The following is a 25,558-nucleotide window of genomic DNA, read 5'->3' as shown; positions in this document are numbered from 1 at the left end:
TTATATATATATATATATATATATATATATATAGTTGGAAACTCCCAATAACATCACCATTTTCAATGAACTTGGCATTTCTAGCTTCAATAATTTTTGTATTGTGGTTAGGACAATAAAATCTATACCCTTTAGATTTTTCTGGATAATTATTGAAGAAACCACTGGTTATTCTTGAGTCAAGTTTCTTTTCATGTGGATTATATAACCTTATTTCCGTTGAGCAATCCTAAACAAGCAGGTGTCTTAAACTTGATTTCCTTCCTGTCCACAGTTCAAAAAGAGTCTTTGGAACTGCCTTATTAGGAATCCTGTTTAATAAATATGCAGCGGTCTTTAAAGCATGCATCCACAATAATGAGGGTAAAGAAGAATTACTCATCATACACCTAATCATTTCCATTAGAGTACGATTTCACATTTCTGCAATACCATTTTGTTGTAGTGTTCCTGACATAGTCTATTGAGCACATATGCCATTAGTTTGAAGGAATTTAGCAAATGGATCTGGATATTGTTCAAATTCATTGTAAGTTCTATAATATTCACCGCCTCTATCAGACTTGATAATTTTTACTTTTCTGTCTAATTGTTTCTCAACCTCAGTTATATACACTTTTAAGGCATCTATATCTTGAGAATTTTGATGCAATAAGTAAACATACCCATGACGTGAAAAATCATCAATAAAGGTGATAAAATATTTCTCTCCACCAAAAGATGAAACATCAAAAGATCCACAAATATAAGTGTGTATAATTTTAAGGAGTTGTGTGCTTCTTGTGGTGGCTTTCTTAAGTGTGTGATTTGTGTATTTTCCTTTAATACAATTCACACATATATCAAGATCAGTAAAATCCAATTCATTAAGGATTTTATTCTTTACTAATTTTTAATTCTTTTTTTGGATATATAACCCAAACGTTTATGCCACAAATAAGTTGAGCTTTCATTCATAAAACCACATTTAGTAACAATATTATGATGCAAAGTCATCAAAGTCTCAGAGAAAGGTTACCTAGTTTCAACTTATATAGGTCATCACAAAGAATACCGGAACCTATGAGATAATTGTGTTTAAACAAACTGAAACAATCATTTCCAAATTTAAAAGAGTATCCAATAAAATCAAGTTTAGACAATGAAATCAAATTACGAGAAACATATGGGACATAAAGTGTTTGAAAAAGGTCTAAATGATGTCCAATATCTAAAATCAACTGATATGTTTCAATAGCTTCAACCGACGCTTTGACTCGGTTTCCCATGAAGATAAATTTTTCATTTGAGTTTATGATTTGGGTTGTAAGGAATCCTTACATCATTTTAGAAACATGAGCAATACAATTAGAATCAATCCACCATATATTATAAGGCCATGTATTATAAGGAACTTCTGCCAAATTTGATTCGAAAAATACAGAAACACAAAGTTTACCTTTCTTTTCGAACCAGCCTTTGCGCTTTTGACACTCATTTTGATATTGTCCAGGCTTTCTGTAAAAGTGGCACTTAATTCCTTTATGTTGCTCTTTGTGAATTGGGGCAGACAACACATTTATCTTTAGTGGTTCTTGCTTACCCTTTCCATTCTTTTTTCCAGGTTTCTTTACAGCTCTTCTTTGATGACCCGTGAGATTAATTGAGTGATTTGTTCCTTTCTTAAGTCTTGCTTCTTCTTGAATGAGCGTACATTGTAGTTCATTCACATTCCACTTATTTTTCATAGTGTTGTAGTTCATGTGAAATAGAACATACTCAGAAGTCAAGGAGTTAATGATAAATTGCACAAGGAAATTTTCATTCACTTCCATTCCCAGGGTCTTAAGTCTTGCTGCTATGTTCATCATTTCAACGACATGCTCATACATAATATGAGAATCATCAAATTTTATGTTGGTTAACGTACTCAATAGTGTCACAACAAGAGACTTATCGACAAAGTCAGACTGAGAACAATTCTCAGCACATTTCATAAATTCCTTAGCACTTTCAGTGTTAGAAAATGTACACTTAAAAAACATTAACATTCACATAAACATTAAGCTTAATCTGCTCGATTTTTTCTAAGCTTTATAGAAAGATTTTTGTTTGACACTGCTAAAATCAGTAAGAGCAAGGGGTTTCTCAATCGTGGGCGCCAAATCAAGATCCAGAACACCAAGGTGAAACTGAACTTGCTCACATCATTCAGAGAAATTAAGCCCATTGAAAGTTTGAACAGATGTAGCTTGCGAATGAAGAGAAACAGGAGTAGTTACTGCAAATAAATAAAACATGCTAGTACATTAATGCTTCAAACTTTAAACTTACATTAATATTCAAAAAACAGATTAAAATAATAATCATAATAATAATTGTGTATTGAAATCTCCTTTGGGTGATATATCAATACACGATAATAATCATAATTGAATAATAATATAATTGATGCTTGACTTAAATTTAATATAATTGGTAATTGTTTATACTCAAATTAGACATGTTTATTATTTTTGGATATATAAACATATCTTAACTAAGTATATAAATAGACTACAATTATATTCAAAGATTATAAAACAAATGATCAACCTTTGGGCGATCTAAAAATATTTTATAATCAATGAATTTTAATCTTTTTGTAATGAAATGTTAAATTATTTCATAACAAGCATCACATACTCGTGAGTAATTGAATTTCTTTAATTTAATTTAAACTTATTAATTTGGTCACTTTGGTGACTAACAAATTAAATATAACATAGACATTAAATAAATAATAATTTTAATCACATCAATTTACTTTAATTTTATTGATCTAATTCAAGATCTAATTCACAATGGAAATTTATTATAATTAACATAAATAAAATTATATGAAAAATCATAAATTTAGTAATCAAAGCTCTGATACATATTAGAAATTCATGTTTAAACTTTATGACACAAATTCCAAAAATACATAATAGTCAAGTTCTTTTAAATTCATGATTTTTACATATCTATAAGAAAGTATCGCATACATGTATTCATGATGAAGAAATTTGATCTTGAAGAGATGAAGTTTCTCCCTCTACTTTTTGATGGAGGGAAATGTACGGGGCGTGTTAAGAAGAAAGAAGACTCGTTATCTAAATCATGCTCTGTTTAACCACCATCCATTAAGGGGGTTACAAACCAATAGAATTTATGATAATTTAATAAATTAATTGATTTTTTTTATTATTAAAATCAATGACATAAGTTAGTAAATCTTATTCATTTAAGGGATCACATGAGTTATAAAATTAATATCATAAGTAATGACATAACTTAGGTTATCACGAGTTACAAAAATAAATCTCATAAGTTATCATAAATTATGACATAAGTTATGAGTTAAGAAAATTAAGAGTTTGAGCTATCAAAATAAATATCATAAGTTATCATAAATTATGACATAAGTTATGAGTTAAGAAGATAAATAACTTAAGTTATCAAAATAGTTATCAAAATAAATAATAAATATCATAAGTTCTCATAATTTATGACATAAGTTATGAGTTAAATAAATAACTTAAGTTATAAAAAAAATCTCATAAGTTATTAAAATAAATGTGAGTCATAAATAAAAAATTTAACAACATACTCTTCATAAAGAGCCGTGCAATATCCTACATTGCCTGAACACAAACTCATGGCCGACATACCCTCCACACATGTCGGACATGACCATACGTGTTCGAGTTAAATAATATTAAAAAAAAGGACACATGTCATATGGCGATGTATGTCTTTTTTTTAAAGAATTTAAATTTTAAAAATATTAAAATATCTTTCTGAACAATAAACATAAGATCTGTGTTTTTTTTTTTTAATGAATTAAAAATTTTTAAAATAATTGTTACAAGATAAGCATATATGATATATATTTTATAATTAAAATGAAAAGAATAATTTTTTTTTTATTTTAAGGTTAAAACTATATACCTATCTTATTATTCATTAAATCGAAAGTAAAAGTTAATTAAAACTTTATAAAAGTTAATATTATTAATTTAGTTTACATAATTTTTAATAATTTTAACTATATTAGTGTGTCAAACCTATGTTAATGTTCTATATTTTTAATAATATAAGAATTATATATATTTTAAAAGTTTATATTTCATTTTATATTACAAACTTATTGTCATATAATTATAATGTAAATTTTCTATATTTATGCGAAGAAGCGGTGAGATGCCATTCTTATCTGTAAGAAGATCAAATTCTCCCTGTTCAATAATGATGCATCTTCAGTTGGTGGCTGCAGCTTTTGCTTCAGTTTGCTACACTTCCACACGCAGCTTTCAGATTTTGGTTCTGTGACTTTGGGATATTTATGCTAAAGAGAAATAATGTAATACTTTATAAATAAGAAATCTATTTTTTCCTTAAACTTATTCCGCATGGCTGATTGCATGCAAGAATTGTTCGAAGGAGAAATTGTTTGGCCTGGATTGATGGATATGATTCAATTATATGTCGTCATTGTACATCCTCGTGACTTGGTGCCAGTTATGAGTATTAGGGCTCCTTCGAAATTGGCTTGTGTTCTAAATTGACTTGTGGTTGAGATGGCTTGTGAATAGTGTGTTCCTGTTCGACTCGTTCCAAGCCAAAGCCCACCCACCAAAACCTAAATTCAATTAAAATTAAATAATGACCCTCATGTCATGATTTCAATCTCCTCACCATAACAAAGGAACATTAAGCCTAAAGTATAATATATCAAAGGCATAAGGAAGACTATCTATCCCTTTGACAACCATCATGTAGTGGAAGTCTAGGAAGACCACGAACCACGATAATACTTGAATCACAAAAGCGCGAGCCTCATTTCACTTGAAGAACCGTAAGATGTTTTTACCGCTATTTTCTTTGTTTTTCAACCTCGTTGTCTTTTGTTTTTTGCATTTAAGTAGGATTTTAGGAATTCATGCCTTTTTTTTATCAATCTAAACTTGGTTTAAACAATTAGTGAAGTAGAGATTCTCCCTCTAGAATAATTCTCAACACTTTCCTCATGAGATCGACATGCGGTACAATTTAACTGCATTATAACTTGACACGTATACTTGCGTGATTCGACTGGCTTGTTTCACTATAACTTTTCATGCCATTAGCTTTAGGCTTAATTGGTTTACCAACAGTAGACCCCTTCTTCTAAAAAGCTCCTTCAAGTCCAACCCAACATTCACTTTATACTTAATTTTGCCCTTAACGTCCATCATAGTGTTGAAATGTTATCAACAAAATTTACGTGCATGAGATCTAGATTATGATTCATCAAATTAGTTCTCTAATAGGGCAATTCCAAAAAAAAAATGCTTTGTTTTGTCCAATTATGTTTAGCACCAAAATTTGAGAGACACTATGAAGATAACTCAAAATAATTATAATATAAGGAATTGTACTAACGATCTACCACTATTCATTCCTAGTTAATCTTGATGACGGCCGTAATTTCTCAACTCTATTTCATTTGAAGACATTTCTATTTCACTTAAAAGAGTGACATAGGTCAAAACATATCTGACAACAATCAAACTATGAATTTTCATGCAATATAGGCACATTAACTTCTCTTCAATGCTTCATCTCATTAGCATTTCATACCACATAAAATTATTTATTATCCACATTAAAGTTGATTTCATTTGGAAGTTCCATTTTATAGAAATGACATAAGTGATTAAACTTATTTTTCAAAAAAATTATAAATCTTATATTGGTGACAATGAATATACATCAATTCATCTTTTTGGGCTATTAGGATCTTGTATAATCAATGTGAAAAACATGAAGGAGGTAGTCATACACATCTTAAGTGAAAGTTTGTACATAATAATGATCTTAAGCTAATATGAGTAGGGCAAGGTGTGATGACTATCTTGTATGAAAACATCAACATTTAGTTCAATTCTAATATTACATGATTCTTTAGTAAATTAAAGAAAAGTATGATCAAAATATTTTTTTGCTTCTTTTTCTATTGGATAACAGAATGAACTGTATTCATCTGACTGTTAGGATGTCATCTCATACGTAAAGTAATATGCGTAGAAATAAATGGTCTTTGAAGATGTAGAATGGATTGAAAATTGAAGAGAAGCTTGTATGAAACTTTCATCTATCTTTTATTTTTTTTATTCTGAGGACTAAATCTGGAGCCTCACAAAATCTACTTTGAGTCTCCATTTTTTCAGCCTTATAAAATAATATTCATTCATTGACATAACAATCCATCTTTTTTTATTTCAAGTCTAACTTAGATTTCACCTGACCTAGAATAATAAAATAAAATTAAAAATATCCACTAGCTCTTAATAGAGTGGCAGTCGTAACCCAATTTTGAACTGATCACAATAAATTAACAACTTACTATCATAAAATGAGTTCAATATTTCCTCTTTATTTGTCAACCTTAAGCAAATGGGGAGACCAAAGACATAATCATGTTACACCGACTCGATATCTTCAATAAACATATTAGACTTCCCAAAAATCTTGGCAACAATGAATGACATGTGATCATCATGAAAAGCATTAGAGATGGTGAAAATAGTCTAATTAAAACTTGTTATAAGTGATGAATAGAGCATTACAACTATTACAAAAACCCCTTTTATAGGGCAAGAAAGTAGTAAGTGAGATATCAGATACATAAAACACTATTTAATAAGAAAAATCAAATCATCACGTAAATCAAAACATTGGTATCATATCATGTATTCAACTGAGAGATTCATTGCAGACAACTTAATTCTAGAAAAAGACATGTGGATATAATGCATCAAGGAGAAAATAAAATTTCTATACAAGGATCTAAAGTGATCTCCACAGGGCTCAACCAAATTAGGTGAGTAATTGCAGTAGGAGCTCTCCCTCAGCCTTAAATTGGCTTAAATGACTAGACTTGATCTTACCATGAAGCACAAAGGGCTTGACCTTTAGATCCTTCAACTCTCCTTGCTAACTATTAATTGACAGTCCCAACTCAGTGATCGTACACGTTAGTTGCCACATCAACTTGACTATTTCCATGGCAGAGGCAGGCTCAAGGGGTCGCTATGGTGGTTCTCTTCATATTGGAGAAGATAGGCAGGTACCGCAACTGCATAGACCTTATGAACTTCATTCACCGCATCCATCAAGCTTCTATCTTTCGCAGCCAAATGTATCTCTTAATATAACTGCCGACATGATCATCCATTCCCTGAAAAGGAGCCAATGTCGCATTTAGGTTTAGTTGACCAACAATCTTTGTCAGATAATCGGAGCCACATAGCTCATTATAAATAACATATACTACAAGAAGAAGGAAAAGTTAAAAAAAAAAAAAAACAACAACAACAACATGCATTTTCTTAAAGTTCAATATATGTATGAGATTTTTTTACATATTGTGGGACCTATACTCATGTGGAAGTTATGAAGTTGTAAGAATCCCATGTGTTGGCTAACATCCCTATGGGATAAATAACTCCTCGGGCCCTCACTCATTCTCCACTCTTGCCAATAAAAAAGTTTCTTTGAATGGATCGATCACCAGTGAATCTAGTTATGTGATAGTCACCCCCCACGCGACTTATCTGAGATGCCTCTCCTTGGGCAGAAGCCAAACTCCTCTTCATCTGCTGCACCACCTGTTTATTGTCTTTTAAATTCTAATGAGTCGTTAATTATAGAACTTTGATGATAAGGAAATAGACAGGGATGAATATTAGATGACCCTCGGATAGGGACTCACTCAGTCGCAAATTCATGATTTGAGAAAGAAATTTCCAGAAAAGAAAGCCGAATGCGTGGTTGATGCATATGAGTAGATAAGAAAGCATCTGAATGCATGTTCACATATGTAAAATATCGAAGATAAATTAGTTTAAGCACTCCGAATGAAGTAAAAGTTAAATCCAAACAGCCATTAATTCTTAGAGATATGATTGCAATCAACGAATATGTACATTTTACATAGAGAAATAAGTAAATATAAATTAGAGGATTTTCTTCCCAATAGAAGATAGTCCACTTTAATTCAATGCAGCATTTCTCCTCACCCTCTTCTCTGTTACGCTCCCTCTTTCCTTCTTCTCTAGCTCCATTCCTTGGGCATCATTCCATGGACCAAACAAGATTCAACAGTGACAACAGATTAGCTCATTAACCAATAACAATATGATAACTCAAAACAACAATACTTACATGACAGTTCAAATCAAGCCTTTTATAAGAAAAAAGATTTATTTTTTGTCATCTAATCATCCTACATCATAATAGAATCAGCAGGTCTATCAACTAACATCATTATAGCTAACATGGACACGCACGATTAGTTGATGAATCTTTCACATACTTTTCCTTTAATTTTTTTCTCGAAAATAGAATTTTGTAAGAGTTTAATGGCGTTGCTCAATGATTGGAGCTTAAAGAAGTTTTTTTAGCCAAAAAATTCAGAAAATAGGCCATTTTTTTCAATATTATAATGATTCCTCTCTTTATCATCCTTAAAACACTTTAAATATCTCTAATGCTTTATGAAGTTGTAGCCAAACACCTCATCTCTCTCTCTCTCTCTGACTTCATCTATTGCTTCCTAGAGACCAACTAGCAGAATTGTTGCAGAGAAAGGTAAATACATTTGTCCCTTGGACCGGCGCAAATCCTGAGCTCTGCAATAGTCTGAACATTTCATCGATAGACTTAATACATATTGTCTGTCACTACTTACTCAGCTGTGCATAAATTTCATTTTTCATTTCTTAAGGGTTGTTTGAGATCATTTTTATTTATTTTTAATGTAAGTTTGAATTTGCTTTATTTGTATTTTAATTTGAAAAATATATTCATTTAGTAAGTTCACGGTAAATTAACTTAATTTTAAAAATATTCAAAATAATTTTTAATTATTTAGTTTTTTTTTTAAATAAAAGTGTGAGAAATACACTGGCAACATATTTTTTGAAGAACAGTATAAAAAATAAAAAATAAAAATGATTCAAAATAATTTTTAATTATTTAGTTTTTTTTTTTTTAAATAAAAGTGTGAGAAATACAGTGACAAAATATTTTTTGAAGAACAGACTAAAAAATAAAAGATAAAAATTGACTATTCTTAATTACTTTTAATGAATATTGATGCCCTTACGATAGAAATAATTTTTCATATATTGTCCCAGGAGAGCACCATGCGGACAACGACTAGGGGTGTAAACGAGTCGAACACGAGCGAGCCATGCTCAACTCGTGTTTGGCTCATTTATATTTCAAGCTCAAAAAGTGTGTTCGTTGACAACGAACCTCTTACTAGCCACTTCATTCATCTTCTCCCGAAGAGGAGTCTAGGGGTGTAAACGAGCAGAACACGAGCGTTGTATATTTCGAGCTCAAAAAGTGTGTTCGTTTAACGAGCCGAACACGAGCTGTTCACAAACAAAGAGTCCTTTTAACAACCCTAATGATGTAGCCATAAAACAATAAGAGTTTGAGCAAGAATTAAAAATTATTATTTATATTACATCATTTGAATCTAATTTAATAATTTTTATTCTATTTTCTTAATCAATATTTTAATTGATTATAAATCTTTGTAGTCTTGTAGTCAATTAGGTTTTTTTAAAATACTACTTATATGTATACATATATATAAACTTGATGAGTAGTATTTCGAGCCAAAACGAGCCGAACACGAACGAACACATCTTAGTTCGTGTTCGGCTCCTTAACTTATCGAACGAAATTAATGAGCCGAACACGAGATTCTTAACGACCCGAACACTAGCTGTTCGCGAACGAGCCGTTTTGACAGCCTTAACAACAACTGCGATTCTTCCATCGCAGCAGAAAAGATTAATAAAAAAAAAAGAGATAAAGAAAACAACCATCTCGCAGCCGTTCTCCTCACGGTGCTTTGTGCATGAAAAAATCTATCCATTACAATAAGATAATATTAAATTAGAACTCGATCTAAGCACAGAAAATTTCTCATGCAATAATCTAAAAATCTTTAGTCAAATTTGAATAAATTTTCAATGATGGTATAATTTTAAAAGCATTAAAATCAATAAGCTTTTGCGCCCGCATTATTTGTCCAGCTATATCAGCTTATTTAAGTCAGAGCTATGCGTAACTCTCATCTGTCATCCAACCAATACTTTATCTGTAACATCATAATGCAATATTTAAATAAAAGACTCATCTAAGAGTTTCTAAATGAATAGCTTTCTTTTTGCTTGTATTTTATTCAATGAAGTTGTAATTTTTAAGCATAAGAGTATTTTTATGCAATGCTTGCCTGAAAATTTCTAGTTTTGTGCGTATCAAACTTAATACCTTTATTTATACATAAAATATATAATCTTCAATGAAACTATATTGTTTAAGATATTGACAAATGATACGCCTGCCTTATTTATCAAAACGTGGTCACAGTTATGCTTAAGGGTTTGTTTGGGCAGCTATAACTGTTTGAAGACAAACAACTATTAAGCTGCTGAAGAAGACTGCTGAAGAAAAAGCTGCGATGAACATATAATTTTTTTTTTTTTTTTTAAGAAGTGAGATCGCAGTTTTCTAACAGCCACCACAGGTAAGAAAATTTAACTTTCAATTGCAGCTTTTTACGAACACGGATAAAACACATTTTTGCCAAACAGAAAAAAATATAGTACGGTACCACACCGCCACTGCACCGCTGCCCCCAAACACCCCCAAAATATCATGTTTCATTGCATAAATAGATTTATTAGCTCAACAACATCATAAAATGTGCAATCTTAAAATAAAGCATTTATTCAAAGCATAAGAAGTTTCATATGCAGTACACACCTTAAAATCTCTAGATTTGAAAAGATCAAATTGGAATACCTTTATTAATACCAATAATTTCTCAGTATTCTTTCTTAATTAGGAAATATAATGAAACATAAAAGTTGAGGCCCCATTTGAGATCACTTCCTATTTTTTGTTTAATGGTTTTGTTGTTGGTTTGTTTTGATTTTGTTTTATTTTTATTTTGATGTAGTACCTTCATAACCCTTCTTAGCTTTAATCCAATGACTCTTATTCTACTATGTAATACCTCAACACATCTCCTGACATAGCTTTATTGAAGTATACATCTATCATTGAAGTGTAAAACATAGTATCTGCTTCAACCACATACTGTACATTCATCGATGAGGGAGGTAAAAGTAAGGAGGTTGGGAGAACAGCTGAGATCGGGCATGTCGGCGACGAGGTGTTCGACGGTGTAGGGTTGGCTGAGGGGGCAGAGAAATGGCATCATGGTGTTGAATTAAGGAGGGGGAGGGTGCATACAATGGGCAATGTGGTGGGATTGGACGCTTAGTACAATGGGCATGGTGTTGAATATCCTGCTCAGAAAAGCAGGATAAAAATTTTAGGGTTTATCTCTCCGTGTTCGCGAACAACGAGCCGTTTTGACAGCCTTAACAACGACTGCGATTCTTCCATCGTGGCAGAAAAGATAAAAAAAAAAGAAAAGAGACAAAGAAAACAACCGCTTGGCAGCCGTTCTCCGCACGGTGCTTTGTGCACGAAAAAATCTATCCATCACAATAAGATAATATTAAATTAGAACTCGATCTAAGCACAGAAAATTTCTCATGCAATAATCTAAAAATCTTTAGTCAAATTTGAATAAATTTTCAATGATGGTATAATTTTAAAAGCATTAAAATCAATAAGCTTTTGCGCCCGCATTATTTGTCCAGCTATATCAGCTTATTTAAGTCAGAGCTATGCGTAACTCTCATCTGTCATCCAACCAATACTTTATCTGTAACATCATAATGCAATATTTAAATAAAAGACTCATCTAAGAGTTTCTAAATGAATAGCTTTCTTTTTGCTTGTATTTTATTCAATGAAGTTGTAATTTTTAAGCATAAGAGTATTTTTATGCAATGCTTGCCTGAAAATTTCTAGTTTTGTGCGTATCAAACTTAATACCTTTATTTATACATAAAATATATAATCTTCAATGAAACTATATTGTTTAAGATATTGACAAATGATACGCCTGCCTTATTTATCAAAACGTGGTCACAGTTATGCTTAAGGGTTTGTTTGGGCAGCTATAACTGTTTGAAGACAAACAACTATTAAGCTGCTGAAGAAGAAGCTGCGATGAACATAATAATTTTTTTTTTTTTTTAAGAAGTCAGATCGCAGTTTTCTAGCAGCCATCACAGGTAAGAAAATCCAACTTTCAATTGCTATTTTTTTACGAACACAGATAAAACACATTTTTGCCAAATAGAAAAAAATATAGTACGGTACCACACCGCCACTGCACCGCTGCCCCCAAACACACCCAAAATATCATGTTTCATTGCATAAATAGATTTATTAGCTCAACAACATCATAAAATGTGCAATCTTAAAATAAAGCATTTATTCAAAGCATAAGAAGTTTCATATGCAGTACACACCTTAAAATCTCTAGATTTGAAAAGATCAAATTGGAATACCTTTATTAATACCAATAATTTCTCAGTATTCTTTCTTAATTAGGAAATATAATGAAACATAAAAGTTGAGGCCCCATTTGAGATCACTTCCTATTTTTTGTTTAATGGTTTTGTTGTTGGTTTGTTTTGATTTTGTTTTATTTTTATTTTGATGTAGTACCTTCATAACCCTTCTTAGCTTTAATCCAATGACTCTTATTCTACTATGTAATACCTCATCACATCTCCTGACATAGCTTTATTGAAGTATACATCTATCATTGAAGTGTAAAACATAGTATCTGCTTCAACCACATACTGTACATTCATCGATGAGGGAGGTAAAAGTAAGGAGGTTGGGAGAACAGCTGAGATCGGGCATGTCGGCGACGAGGTGTTCGACGGTGTAGGGTTGGCTGAGGGGGCAGAGAAATGGCATCATGGTGTTGAATTAAGGAGGGGGAGGGTGCATACAATGGGCAATGTGGTGGGATTGGACGCTTAGTGGAGCTCAGAAAAGCAGGATAATAATTTTAGGGTTTATCTCTCGAGGAGATTTCATTTTCGGGGACTTACCGGCGCGCAGAAAATGTTCGATGTAAGGTCTCATCAGCGCAAAATGGTATTTTGCTTCAGAACTTTATTTTATGTGGCGGGGGGGGGAGGTTTTGTGTTCCTGATTTGATTTGATGTGGTTTTTGTAGTGGCCGTTGGGATCTCAGCACCCGTTGAAGGTTTGGTTGCCACGGGTGATAGAAAGAGTACCATTTCGGTGTCTGATTTACTTAGTGTAATTGCTGATGACTTGCAGAATCTCAACAAGAATTTAAAATCTGTGAGTCCAAGATTCAATCTTTCTTACTGAAAGGTCTGCTTATTTCCTTTCATTTATGTTTTAGTTGATTTTTTTAGCTTATTTGTGCTTTTGTTGATCGAGAGAAAAAGTGTAACTTTGCCGGACCGTGCTTTTCACTGTTACCCTATCCTCTCTTATAGGTGAAAGCTCAAATAAAAAGGCTACTTAAAAGGCCATAGTCATTGCGATATACAAAGAAGGGAATTGCTTTGAAACTTTTACTCAAAAGTTCTGATTGGATGTTTCTGCTAGCCTTATTTATATATTTTTAGATGGTGAATCCAAGGAAATGTTAGAAACTTGCAACTAAAGTTGGAAAAACAACCAGTTGGTAGCAGAAACGTTGAATTACTTGCTTTGTTTTTGCAGAGCAGAGCACTAAACAGATTATTGATCTGTTTGTACTATCACTTGAAAAAATCCATCTTTTTCCTGGTTCTTTGCACTCTTCTATAAATGTTAAGCTCGTATAGTTTTCAGATGCAAATTATTGGGAATCTAAAGTAGGCATATTACTACCGAAAATTTTTGGGTTTCTCTTCAAGGATCTAACCTTCTGCAACAAAAAAATGCATTTCTATGGGATCATTATGTAGACGAGTGACAACTTTTTTTGGCCTTTGGCTTCATTAAGTCAACTGAACAAGTATTTGTAATTCGTCTTGTCATATGCGTGCTGACGAAAAGAGTTTTATTTTTTGTTCAAGTTCAGTAGACTTCAGCATCAATCTTCTAGGACTTGAGTTGTGCTTAGTAAACCAGTTGATGGACTACCATCTACTCATAAGCTTAAGCTAATAAGTAAGATGCCCCTACGGCTATATAATGATACCATTCTTTTGTCTAACAGCGGGCGTGGACCATTCTTCAACCGATAAATCTCATGTTAACTCTGCCGTCTCTTATGTAAATAGAAGTCCTCCACATTACCAATTACATGAAAACAATTACTTAGCGCCGATATACTCAAGTATGGGTAGGGTTGTTAAAGATCCGAGCTGTGGTCGGCTCAAAATCGGCTTCAAAAAAATTTGATCCAAAATTTTAGCTCATAGTTCGGCTCGTTTATTTCGATATGGTCTTGATCTTTGAGCTAAAATTTGAATTGATTTTCGAGTGATTAAAGATCTTCGAGCTAAATTCGCAAATTCTTAGTCCTAACATTACTATGGTTATTAACAATCCGATTTTGAGCCAAGTCAATTTCGAGTCGAGCTAGGGTCACTCGAAATTGGCTTGAAAAAAACTTAATCCAAAATTTTGGCTCGTAGCTTAGCTCGTTTATTTCGATATGATCTCGATCAAAGTGAAAATTTGAATCAACTTTTGAGCAATTAATCTTCGAGCTAAATTCACAACCCTATGGCTCCTTAGATGGAGAGATTTATGAGAACATAGGGAATCAGGAAACAAGTTTTAAGAACACTAAAAATAAATTGCAGATTTTTTTTTTGATATTTTAAAAATAAACGCAGATCCGCTCAAAATATGATAATAAGGAAATAAATCAGTTTTTTTTTAATTTTTTTTAACCTGTTAATAAAAGAAAAAAAACATAAAACAAAATATTGATTCTTAACAATCCCTTCAAGCAAAATGATTCCTTGCTTATTATCATTCTCTAGTGTAGAACAAGAAGTAAACACAATATGAAATAGGGCAAACAAGTCCTTAATCCAAAAAAGATGAGTTTTATCAGTCCTAAAAGAAAAAAAAAAGGAGAAAATAGTGTTTTAGTGCTTCTTTGTGTGATGAAATTGCTATTGAGAGATATATATTTTATGTGTTATTTATATGTTATTACATATTTATGAGTCATTTTATGATGTTTTTAAGATGTTAAATCATGCAAGTGGCTTGATAGAGTGTTTTAGGATTGTTAATCTAAGAAGTGGCATTGCTTGTCCTTCCCTTCTCTTCTCTAATTTGAGATTTTGATATTGTAAAAACCTATTGAAATGTTTAGTGCTTATTTAAGTTTATAAAGAAGTTTTGAGTGTGAAACTCAAGGGAGGAAACTTGGTTACCAAATTCATCAATCAAGCCTTGCTTGGTGGCTAGTCTCCACCATATACTATTTTGGCTAGTAAATGTATTCCAAGTATTTATTTTTATTTAATTTCCTCATCGTAGTATCATTTCACTACATCCTTACCATGTTTCTGCCATATTTCTCACAATTTAAGTTATGTATAAGCCCAAATTAAACCCATAAGCTAAAAATTCTAGGTCACCTTGACTTTAACTAGTTTTGAAGGTCTTAAACCCTTTAAATTTTTTCAATACTTTTCTTAAAAAAACTAAACACATTCTTCTCTCTGTAAATAATTTCAAGCTTGGTTTTCTCATTTGAACAATTAATTACTTCTTATGCTTTGAATAAATGCTTTATTTTAAGATTGTACGTTTTATGATGTTATTCATACAACATTAGCTAAATGAAACATGATATTTAGGGTGGGTTTGGGACGGCGGTGCGGTGGCGATGTGATACCGCACCACTGTTTTTTCTACTTGACAAAATTGTGTTTTATCTCTGTTCGCAAAAAAAACTGCAATTAAAAGCTGTATTTTCTCACCAAATTTAATTATGTGCGGTGGCTACTAGAAAACTGGGATTTCCACCGTACCTAATTAAATCCAACCAGCTTTTCACTATCATATACTTCATTAAAAATTTAAAAAATTTATAGTTTTCATCTAATGAGTCATTATCTTATTCTATTGATTTTCTTTTTTATTTAGAAAATATTGAAGAACAAGTTATATGTGCTTCATAGATAATTTAGGCTCGCGGTGTGATGGTGGAACATTAACAGCAGGACAAGAAGCAAGACGTGGAGCTTCAATGTCGTGGAAATTGACTCTTTAGTCTTATCTGTAATTAACTAATGAGGTGCCGTGGAAAAATATGTCAGGAGTTGTGAGTGCTTGTCACTTATAAAAATATCTATAGAAGTTTGCATAAATATCAAATATTTGTGTTCATCTATGTGTGTGCGATGTCTGATCCTGACAGTCAGGATGTATTTCGGTGAGCCCCACCTAAATTTTTTTTTAAAAAAAAATTAAAATAATCCTGACCGTAGATCACCGTGATCTACGGGATCATGCACATGCATAGATGCATACGGTGTTCGTATGCAATAATTACACCGCATGCAGAGATGCATGGGGTGTCCATATGTAAATTAGATCGGACACCGCATGCAGAGATGCATGAGGTGTCCATATGTAATAATTTCTCGTGACTGTGAGAACCGCATGCAGAGATGCATGGGGTGTCCATATGTAATAATTTCTCGTGATTGTGAGAGTGAGAGTGAGGGAGTTTAGGGAGCAATTACTTGTAGGATAGTTTGGTAGATATTGTTTTAGAAAATTTTATTTTTTTATTTTATAAGTATACACTTAAGGCTTTTGCAAGCCGTCAACTGTTGAATTACTGAATTGCCCTTGTTGGACTGTCCGATTGTCAAATTGATGTACAGAAAAATCAGGAATATCATAATAAAATAAGCTTTTAATTAAATGTTTTATTTTTTTTTTTAACTAAAAAAATCCACGAACGCTTCCTCATCTTCAAATCCTAGCAAAGCTGCAGACTGTAAGAGAAGAACAGTGAGCTGATAAGCCTGTAGAAGATGAAATCCCCACCACTCTTCTTTTTCCTCCCCTCTCTCTTCTTCGTCTTCCTCCTTTTGGTTCCAGTTCGCTCCACCAGCTCCATCGTATTCACCACTCTCGGCCGCAGCCTCTACGGCTTCGACATCTTCTCCACCCCTACATCCCCATCCACACACCAAACCGAGCTCCAGCTCACCGATGGCATCTCCGTCAACTACAACGGCTTCTTCCCCTCGTCTCCTTCTTCCGTCCTCTCCCTTATCAACCACTCTTCTTCTTCCTCTCATACAGATCAACTTGACGCCCTCGTCTATGTCACCGAACGCTCCGGCTACTCCACCATCTACCTAGACCTTTACTCCTCATCGTACTCTCCATCCAATCGACGCGCAACCCTAGAGCTCCCCACCCGCCTCCACTTCTCTCTTCTGTCCCCAGCCGACGGCCGACCTTCTGTTTCCATGAAGGACCGTCCATCCCTTTCCGGCGATCGCCTGGTTTTCGTTTCCACCCACCAGCCCTCTCAGTCTCCGAGGCAGAGTTGGGCCGCGGTGTACTCCACTCACCTGCCCAGCGGCTCCACCATCCGCCTCACCCCCCATGGTATCGCCGATTACAGCCCCGCCGTCTCTCCCTCCGGTCAATGGACGGCGCTCCTCCCTCCGGTCAATGGACGGCGGTCGCCTCTTCCGGCGAGCGCGGATGGACTGGGGAGGTACAGGAGCTCAACACCGACATCTACATATTCAAGACTATTGATGGATCGGCACGAACTTTGGTAATCGAGCATGGCGGATGGCCTTGTTGGGCCGATGACTCCACTATCTATTTCCATCGTCGGAGCTCGGATGGATGGTGGAGTGTTTACAGAGCAGCTATTAGCACTCATGGAAACGCCCCTTTGCTAATCTCTCTTGACAGGATCACCCCTCCCGGTTTCCATGCCTTCACTCCGGCGGTAAGCGCTGCTGCTCCAGAGCTCATAGCGGTGGCGACGAGAAGATCCAGCTCCCAGTTCCGGCATATTGAGCTACTAGATCTAAGAGACGGAAAGAACGATTATGTTGAGGTGACTCGGGTAATTTCCCCTAAAACTCACCATTTCAACCCCTTCTTCTCCCCGGATGCTAGCAGGATTGGCTATCATAGATGCCGGGGAAGCAGGAATAGCGGAAACCCTCCTTTGCTTCTGGAGAGCATCACTAGCTTATCGCCGGAGAAATTTTCACTATTCAGAATTGATGGGTCTTTTCCTTCCTTCTCACCTGATGGTCGGCAGATCGCCTATGTCAATCTGCCTGGTTTGTATGTAGTTAATTCTGATGGTTCTAATCCACGAGAGCTTTATAATGGCAATGCTTTTGGTACTGCTTGGGATTGGAAAAGAAAAGGTGTTATATACACCAGCGATGGTCCTGACTTTGCTGTTGAAAGTGCTGAAGTTGATGTCATTTCAATTACTCTGAGTGAAGATGATGACAGAGCTGAGCCTTATATCAAAAAACTAACTACAGGAGGGAAGAACAATGCTTTCCCTTCTCCATCACCTGATGGCAAGTGGGTGGTGTTTCGTTCCGGCCGATCAGGTCACAAGAATCTGTATGTAATGGATGCTGTTGAAGGAGAAAGTGAAGGAATTTATCAGCTCACAGAAGGGTCTTGGAGTGACACCATGTGTAATTGGTCTCCTGATGGAGAATGGATTGCCTTTGCTTCTGATAGACATAACCCTGGAGGTGGGAGCTTCTCCATCTACATGATTCACCCAAATGGAACTGGACTGAGGAGAGTTGTGCACAGCGGGGATGGAGGGAGGACAAACCATCCTTGGTTTAGCCCAGACTCTGCAAGTTTGGTGTTCACATCAGACTATGCTGGGGTCTCAGCGGAACCTATCTCGAATCCTCACCATTACCAACCTTACGGAGAAATTTTCACAGTGAAGATTGATGGATCTGACATAAAGCGCCTCACACACAACTCTTTTGAGGATGGTACCCCGACATGGTCCCCGTTCTTCCTGGAGCCGTCTGATGTTGCTGAAACTTTGCGAGGTGTTGCTCATTGCCGCTTTGATGACTGTCACTGGCTCAGCGTGCCGGGCCGGATCAATAATGTCTTGACTGGAACCGGATGTTAAGTTATGAAGCTCGAACAAGTCTTATGCAGAGTTTTGGCCATGGTTGCATGCGTGTAGAGTCTTTGGGGGTATCTATGTAAAGAGTTTAGCTACGTTCTGTGTATATATAGTTCCTGATAGGTGATCTATGAAGGACGGACTAGGTAAGCGTTGTTCTGTTGCAGGAAAATAAGATGTAATAATTGTTGTTTTCTATTTATCCCTGATCTACTTACATGATTCATGAGTTCTTGGCGATAACTAGAGGAGACAAAGATAAGAGAGAAGGCAAGAGATCTGGGATGAGAAGATAAACTAAAAAGGGTCTTATCCATCATAGCTCAAAAGCTAAGGGGCAGGATTTATGCAGATTTTAAGCTAAATCCTGCTAAAAGGCAACAAATGACTCCGTAAATCCCAAAATGACGCTGATTCGCCATAAATCTGGGATTTACTAAATCCTGTGAATCGGCGGACAGTAAATCCGGGACGAGCGAAGCGGAAGAAGGGCACGAACGAGCTTACCTTCCTCAATGGTTTAGGATTTAGGGTTTAGGGTTGGAGCAGAAGGATGAGAAGGATGGGAGTTTCGGTGGCCTCTGTCAGTCGCGATCTCGTCGTTGTCTTCCCGGCTGGCTCTAATCGTGACTATATCGGGAAGGTTCGTTCACGAAGGCGACTGTTTTGGCGAAACCGGGAGAGGAATGACATGGTTTTGGACAGAGACGGAAATTTGGGGAGATTGGGAGAAAAAGAGGGAGATAGGTTTGTGGTTTAAATTTTTTTTTTTAAAGTTAATTTTATTAATTTAATTCATTAATAATTAATAATTAATTTATATATTATCAAATTAATTATAATTAGATAAATTTATAACTATTTTTATTATTTATTTAATAAATAAAAATATGTTTTAATTTTAAATTTTAATAAAATTTAAAGTAATTATTAATTTATATTATTAATAATTGATTGATATTAAATTACTGTTTAGTTAATAATTTGTTTACAAAAAAATTATTAATTATTAATTTATATAATTGATTTTTGGAAGCTTAATAAATCCTGATAAATCCCGCTAAATTCTTCTAAAACTGTCAAATCATTTTTAAAGATTTATCAAAATTTACTCACTAACATACCAAATAGTTTTCAAAATTTAACCATCTCAGGATTTAATAAATCTTGATTTATATGATTTACTAAATTCTATTTAAACTAAATCCTAGTTGCAATCAAGCAACCGAAGAATGTTATGGATGCTTTATATCCAAATTTCCCATTCACCCCCTTCTTTATTGATTTTGTGAACTACAGAAAAATCTATTTTTGTACAATAAGAAAAATAAACAAATAATAAATAAATGATTTGATCATTTTAGACGCGTGGACATTAATCAATTTGTTAAAGAGTATAAGTAGATGGCTATCTTAACAAGGGCTTCTAAGTCTTCTATGAAGTAGGCAAGACGACCTAACTAATAAATTGAAGTGTCCGGTTATTCTTGACTCGTAAGCGGCTTTTAGGCTAGAGTGAGGCTCCATTTGCGGCCGTGTTTTTCGAGAGCGTCGCGGCCTCAAACCGTGAAGTTCTTTTTTTTTTTCGCGTGGTTTCCTTCAGCGGTAGCGGCCCCTTGCCGTTAAATAGGAAGACGCGGGTCGCGGGATCGACCCCGCGGCTTAGCTTTCTCGAACGATAATACCTCCTTTGCCCTGAAACTTGGCCTCGCTCTTCTCGAAAGCTGCCCTAACCTCATTCGGGAAACTGCCGCTCCCTTCCTTGTCGCGAGAAGCCCCTACGTCGCTGCTCCCTTTCTTGTCGCGAGAAGCCCCTACGCCGCTTGTCGTGAAGCCTTCCCTGGCTCCTCTCTATTGCTCATCTTCCACCATCGCTTGGGTGTGGAGTCCTGATCGAAGCCGCTGTTTCTAATCGGTGTGTCTCCTCTCCTCCCAAATTTTTCTTCATATTTTGTTTCTACTTCGTGGTTTATGTATCCGGTGAGTCGTTCCTTTTGTTTTTCGTTGTTTCCCTGTTCATTTTGGGACTCCTTGTACGGGCAAGATAATTCTTAAGGGATATTTCTTAAGGGATATTGATTATAATAGATAAAGATTTAATTTCAATTTTTCTAAACACTCATCTATGGTTAATCTTACAACTCAATTTTACATATTATTCAATTCATGTTATCTCCATTTTTGCAATCTTTATGTTTATTAACCTTTAGTTCTTATCAAATTCTTAAGTGTAATACATATCTATATGGATAAGAGGAAGATGATCCTTTTATGGTTTAAATACATATCATGCTTGAGAAAGCATCCTTCATGATTTGGGCAACACAACTGCAGACATGGTACAAACCAATTAGAAGGTCCATATGAACTTAGAGCCATAAATTTATGCTTAAAACTCAAACGTGAATTTTATTGAATTGAGCATTTAAATTATTTTTCTGAACTTTTAAAAATACTATATGTGAGGAAGATGGTTTTTATTCCTGTTATTTTAGTTGATTTACGTATCACAATTTTCTACTTTCTAATTGATTTTACTGTTGCGTTTCATGGCTTTGTTTTGATATAATAATAACATAGATAATAAACTTATAGAGGTTGCTACACCCGCATTGTGGGAAAAAGAAATGGAAAATAATATTTTGCGATCTTTGCATTAAAGAGAGTAAACGGGGAAATAGACCTACGATCTATTTCAATAAAGAAGAATGACAAAATATTATCAGATAATATTTTAAGGAATGGACAAACAGAGAGTACGACATGTTGCAAATGAGAACAAGTGAGACCAACTGAAGAAGAATTAGAAAATTTGGAAAGAATTGAAAAGGGAATCTACTGGCCTGGGTTGGGATCCAGTGAAACGAGTGCTCTCTCTAATTTGTGTGACCCCTCAACATTAAGCAAGTGCTCTCTCTGATTTGTGTGACTTCTCTAAGACATACAACACTTAAAGTTTTTATCATATAATGTCGTGATAAAAAAAAAAATCAAAAGATTATAGAATAAGATTGAGATTGGAGACTAAAGAATTATAGCAAGTTTTTATCTCAGACTGAAAAACTGATTATTAAGAAAAGTTGTCGATTAAATGAGAATCTTCTTCACTTCTTATGGAAAAGCAAGCTTTTTTGCATAGATAATAAACTATAAAGCTCAGCTTTTGGGCCATTTAAGTGGGAAGCAAATGAAAACAAATGAAAATAATTTTAGAGATCTTTTTGAAATCTATACTTTTTTACTCTTCATGAACTCAAATAAAAAGATAAGAAATAAAAATAAAAGAAAAAAAATTAAATTTGAGTTTTATTCCCATTTGGGGATACTTTAATGCATCCAACAAAAACATAAACCCTCCAATCAAATGAATACCACAAGGAAGTGAAAATCCTAATTTCGGGTTATACAATGTTAGAGTAATTTAAATTTCATCTCTAAATACCTTTGAATATGAAAGTGTCATTTAGTGTCTGTTTGGGGCAGCTGTATGTTATTGAATAATCTGCTGATAAGTTAGGTGCGGTGACCATTACAATTTTTTTTTTTTTTTTTTGGTTTTTTTTTGAAAAAGTCAGACCGTTGCCAATAAGATGCCACCGCACCTAAATAGATGCGGTGTGAAAAAGCTATTTTTTGCGTTTTGAAAACGCATAAGCTGCTATAACGCAGTTTACCCAAACATGTCAGGTTCGTTTTCAAAACGTCACCACACCAAATAAGCTGCCCCAAACGGGCTCTCAGTCTAAAAAAGAAAATTATTTCCCAGAAAAAGATAATTTCATGTTGGAAATTTTTTTTAATATTTTTTTCATGATATCGATGCCTTTCGTTTAAAAGTCAATCCCTCTTATCTTGTAACCTTATCTTGCTGAATCAGTTGATATGCTTGGATGAGTATGCATATTCGTTGGAAATTAGTTTTAAATTTAAATTTAATATTAAACGGATTATTTTTTTTTTAGATTAGTTGAATATAACTAAATTTTTTTTGGGTAAATGTCAATAATGCATTAAATTGTCATTAATTTAAATAATATATTTTAGAAATAATTAAGTAATCTTATTAAAAAAATGTTCATGTTAATATTTGATTTAATACTTAAAAAAATAATATAAATTGATTTTTTAATTTAACTTGGTTTCAAAATAAAAATTTGATCAATAACTAAAAATTTAAAAAAAAAACAAAACTAAGAAAATAAAGAAATTAAATAATTAATACTTTAATAATTGAATCAAATAATTTATATGTAGCTTATTTTTTCAGTTTTAATTAAATAATTATTTTTTTCACAAATAATATTATTTTAAATTTTATTAAAATGCTTTAAGAACAGTTCATTAGACATTTAAAACTTTTAGAGAAATTATTTGTAAAGCTTCAATCTTACTTCTGCTTTACAATTTTTGTTTCATTGTTGAGCTTAAATGGCTGTAGAAAATGATGGTATCACCATTTCCCTTATCGTCGTCTACATTCTATTCTCTTTCCTCCATTATCTTCAACACTTGGGGCCGCAGCCTCACATATTTGCCACCTCCACACTCCCTTCGTCCGCCCGAGCGAGCGAATATTACGTGCGGTATCCATACATGAGGATTGATAATATACCATAATATTAAGATGATATTGTGATGAATACGACCTCAATACTACCTCAATACCATGAATCATCAGCTATCTGCAACTATCATATCTACATGTCATATTTTTTCCCCCCATATTTTTCCCCCCCAAGCAGCAGGTAAAAATATTACGTTTTGACGAATTAGGTGTGAATTAATGATATTAGAGTAATGTTTAGATGAATACCACATAAAATCCCGCAAAAAATTATTCCCCCCGGCCCGCCAATTGTCGGCGTCACCTCATCCATAGCTGAGGTGTATGTAGAGCTGTTGCCCGACACACTATCCAGAGGCAATTTTTTCTCCACAAAATCACCACAATATTATCAATCATATTCATTCCCCAAATAGAGCTCCAACTGATTACAATTTTTGTTTCATTGTTGAGCTTAAATGGCTGAAGAAGATGATGGTATCACCATTTCCCTTATCGATTAGTCTCGTCTACATTCTATTCTCTTTCCTCCATTATCTTCAACACTTGGGGCCGCAGCCTCTACGGTTTCGACATATTCGCCACCTCCACACTCCCTTCCTCCGCCCAAGCGAGCGAATATTACGTGCGGTATCCATACATGAGGATTGATAATATACCATAATATTAAGATGATATTGTGATGAATACGACCTCAATACTACCTCAATACCATGAATCATCAGCTATCTGCAACTATCATATCTACATGTCATATTTTTTCCCCCCATATTTTTCCCCCCCAAGCAGCAGGTAAAAATATTACGTTTTGACGAATTAGGTGTGAATTAATGATATTAGAGTAATGTTTAGATGAATACCACATAAAATCGAGAAAATATTGCATCCAGACCGCCAATTGTCGGCGTCACCTCATCCATAGCTGAGGTGTATGTCGAGCTGTTGCCCGACACACTATCCAGAGGCAATATTTTCTCCACAAAATCACCACAATATTATCAATCCTATTCATTCCCCAAATAGAGCTCCAACTCACGGATGTTGGGTCAACTATTGAAGAATATTACACGAGTGCTGATATAAAAATGCATAAGAATTCCAATCACTGTCTGTCGTGTATACAATTCAATCACTGTCTCTCGTGTGTACAATTGGTCCCACTCTGTATTAAATTATTTAATTTTTTTATTAAAGGTGTTACTGTGCACCTGAAAGAAAGTGATTGGAACCCTAATACATGGGCCCCTCCTCCAACTACCCGGAGGTCTTGCCTTGCCCATCCTCCCCCGTCAAATAAGACGAGAAACCCTAGAACTTCCCATTCGCATCCATTTTCCTCTCCTTCCTCCGCTCGATGGTCGTTCCTCCTTCTCTTTTAAAGACCGTCCTTCCATATCCGGCGATCGCTCCATCTTCGTCTCCACCCATGAGCTTGATCACACTTGACATCTACCTGTTCAAGACCAACGATGGATCGGCACGGAATTTGCTGGTCGGGCATGGCGGATGGCCTTGTTGAGCCGATGAATCCACCATCTATTTCCATTAAGAAGGCTCCGATGAATGGTGAAGCATTTACAAAGCTTCAATTAAAATTGAGGGAGATAATCATGTTCTAATCTCGATTGAAAGAATAACCCTTCCTGATTTCCATGCCTTCACTCCGGCGGTAAGCGTTGCTGCTCCAGAGCTTATAGGCGTGGCGATGAGAAGGGTGAAGTGCTTATGTTGAAGTCAGTACTGTTCGATCCAAATCTATCCGGTAGCCTTGTAGGACGAGAGACTTGTAGGTGCTTGCCTTATAGGGAAGTCCTGCGTTTGCTTGCCTTGAAAAAGAGTCTTGTAGGTGCTCGCCGTGAAGGGGAGACTTATATTTGCTGGCCATGGAGGTGAGTTTT

General features: G+C 34.4%; 1 protein-coding gene across 1 annotated transcript; it reads left to right on the top strand.

Annotated features, from left to right (window-relative positions):
- Window positions 1–16,819: 16,819 nt before the first annotated feature.
- On the top strand, window positions 16,820–19,318 carry LOC110026822. The gene is made up of 2 exons (XM_020727976.1): window positions 16,820–17,624; window positions 17,657–19,318. The coding sequence occupies exons 1-2, from the start codon at window positions 16,977–16,979 to the stop codon at window positions 19,097–19,099; spliced, it is 2,091 nt and encodes a 696-aa protein (XP_020583635.1). The 5' UTR covers window positions 16,820–16,976; the 3' UTR covers window positions 19,100–19,318.
- The last annotated feature ends 6,240 nt before the right edge of the window (window positions 19,319–25,558 follow it).

This window comes from Phalaenopsis equestris, unplaced genomic scaffold (genome assembly GCF_001263595.1).
Source record: "Phalaenopsis equestris unplaced genomic scaffold, ASM126359v1 Scaffold000002, whole genome shotgun sequence".
In the NCBI taxonomy this organism is placed as follows: domain Eukaryota; kingdom Viridiplantae; phylum Streptophyta; class Magnoliopsida; order Asparagales; family Orchidaceae; genus Phalaenopsis; species Phalaenopsis equestris.
Note: the sequence above shows the minus strand (reverse complement) of the source record. Positions and strands in the feature narration are given on the sequence as shown.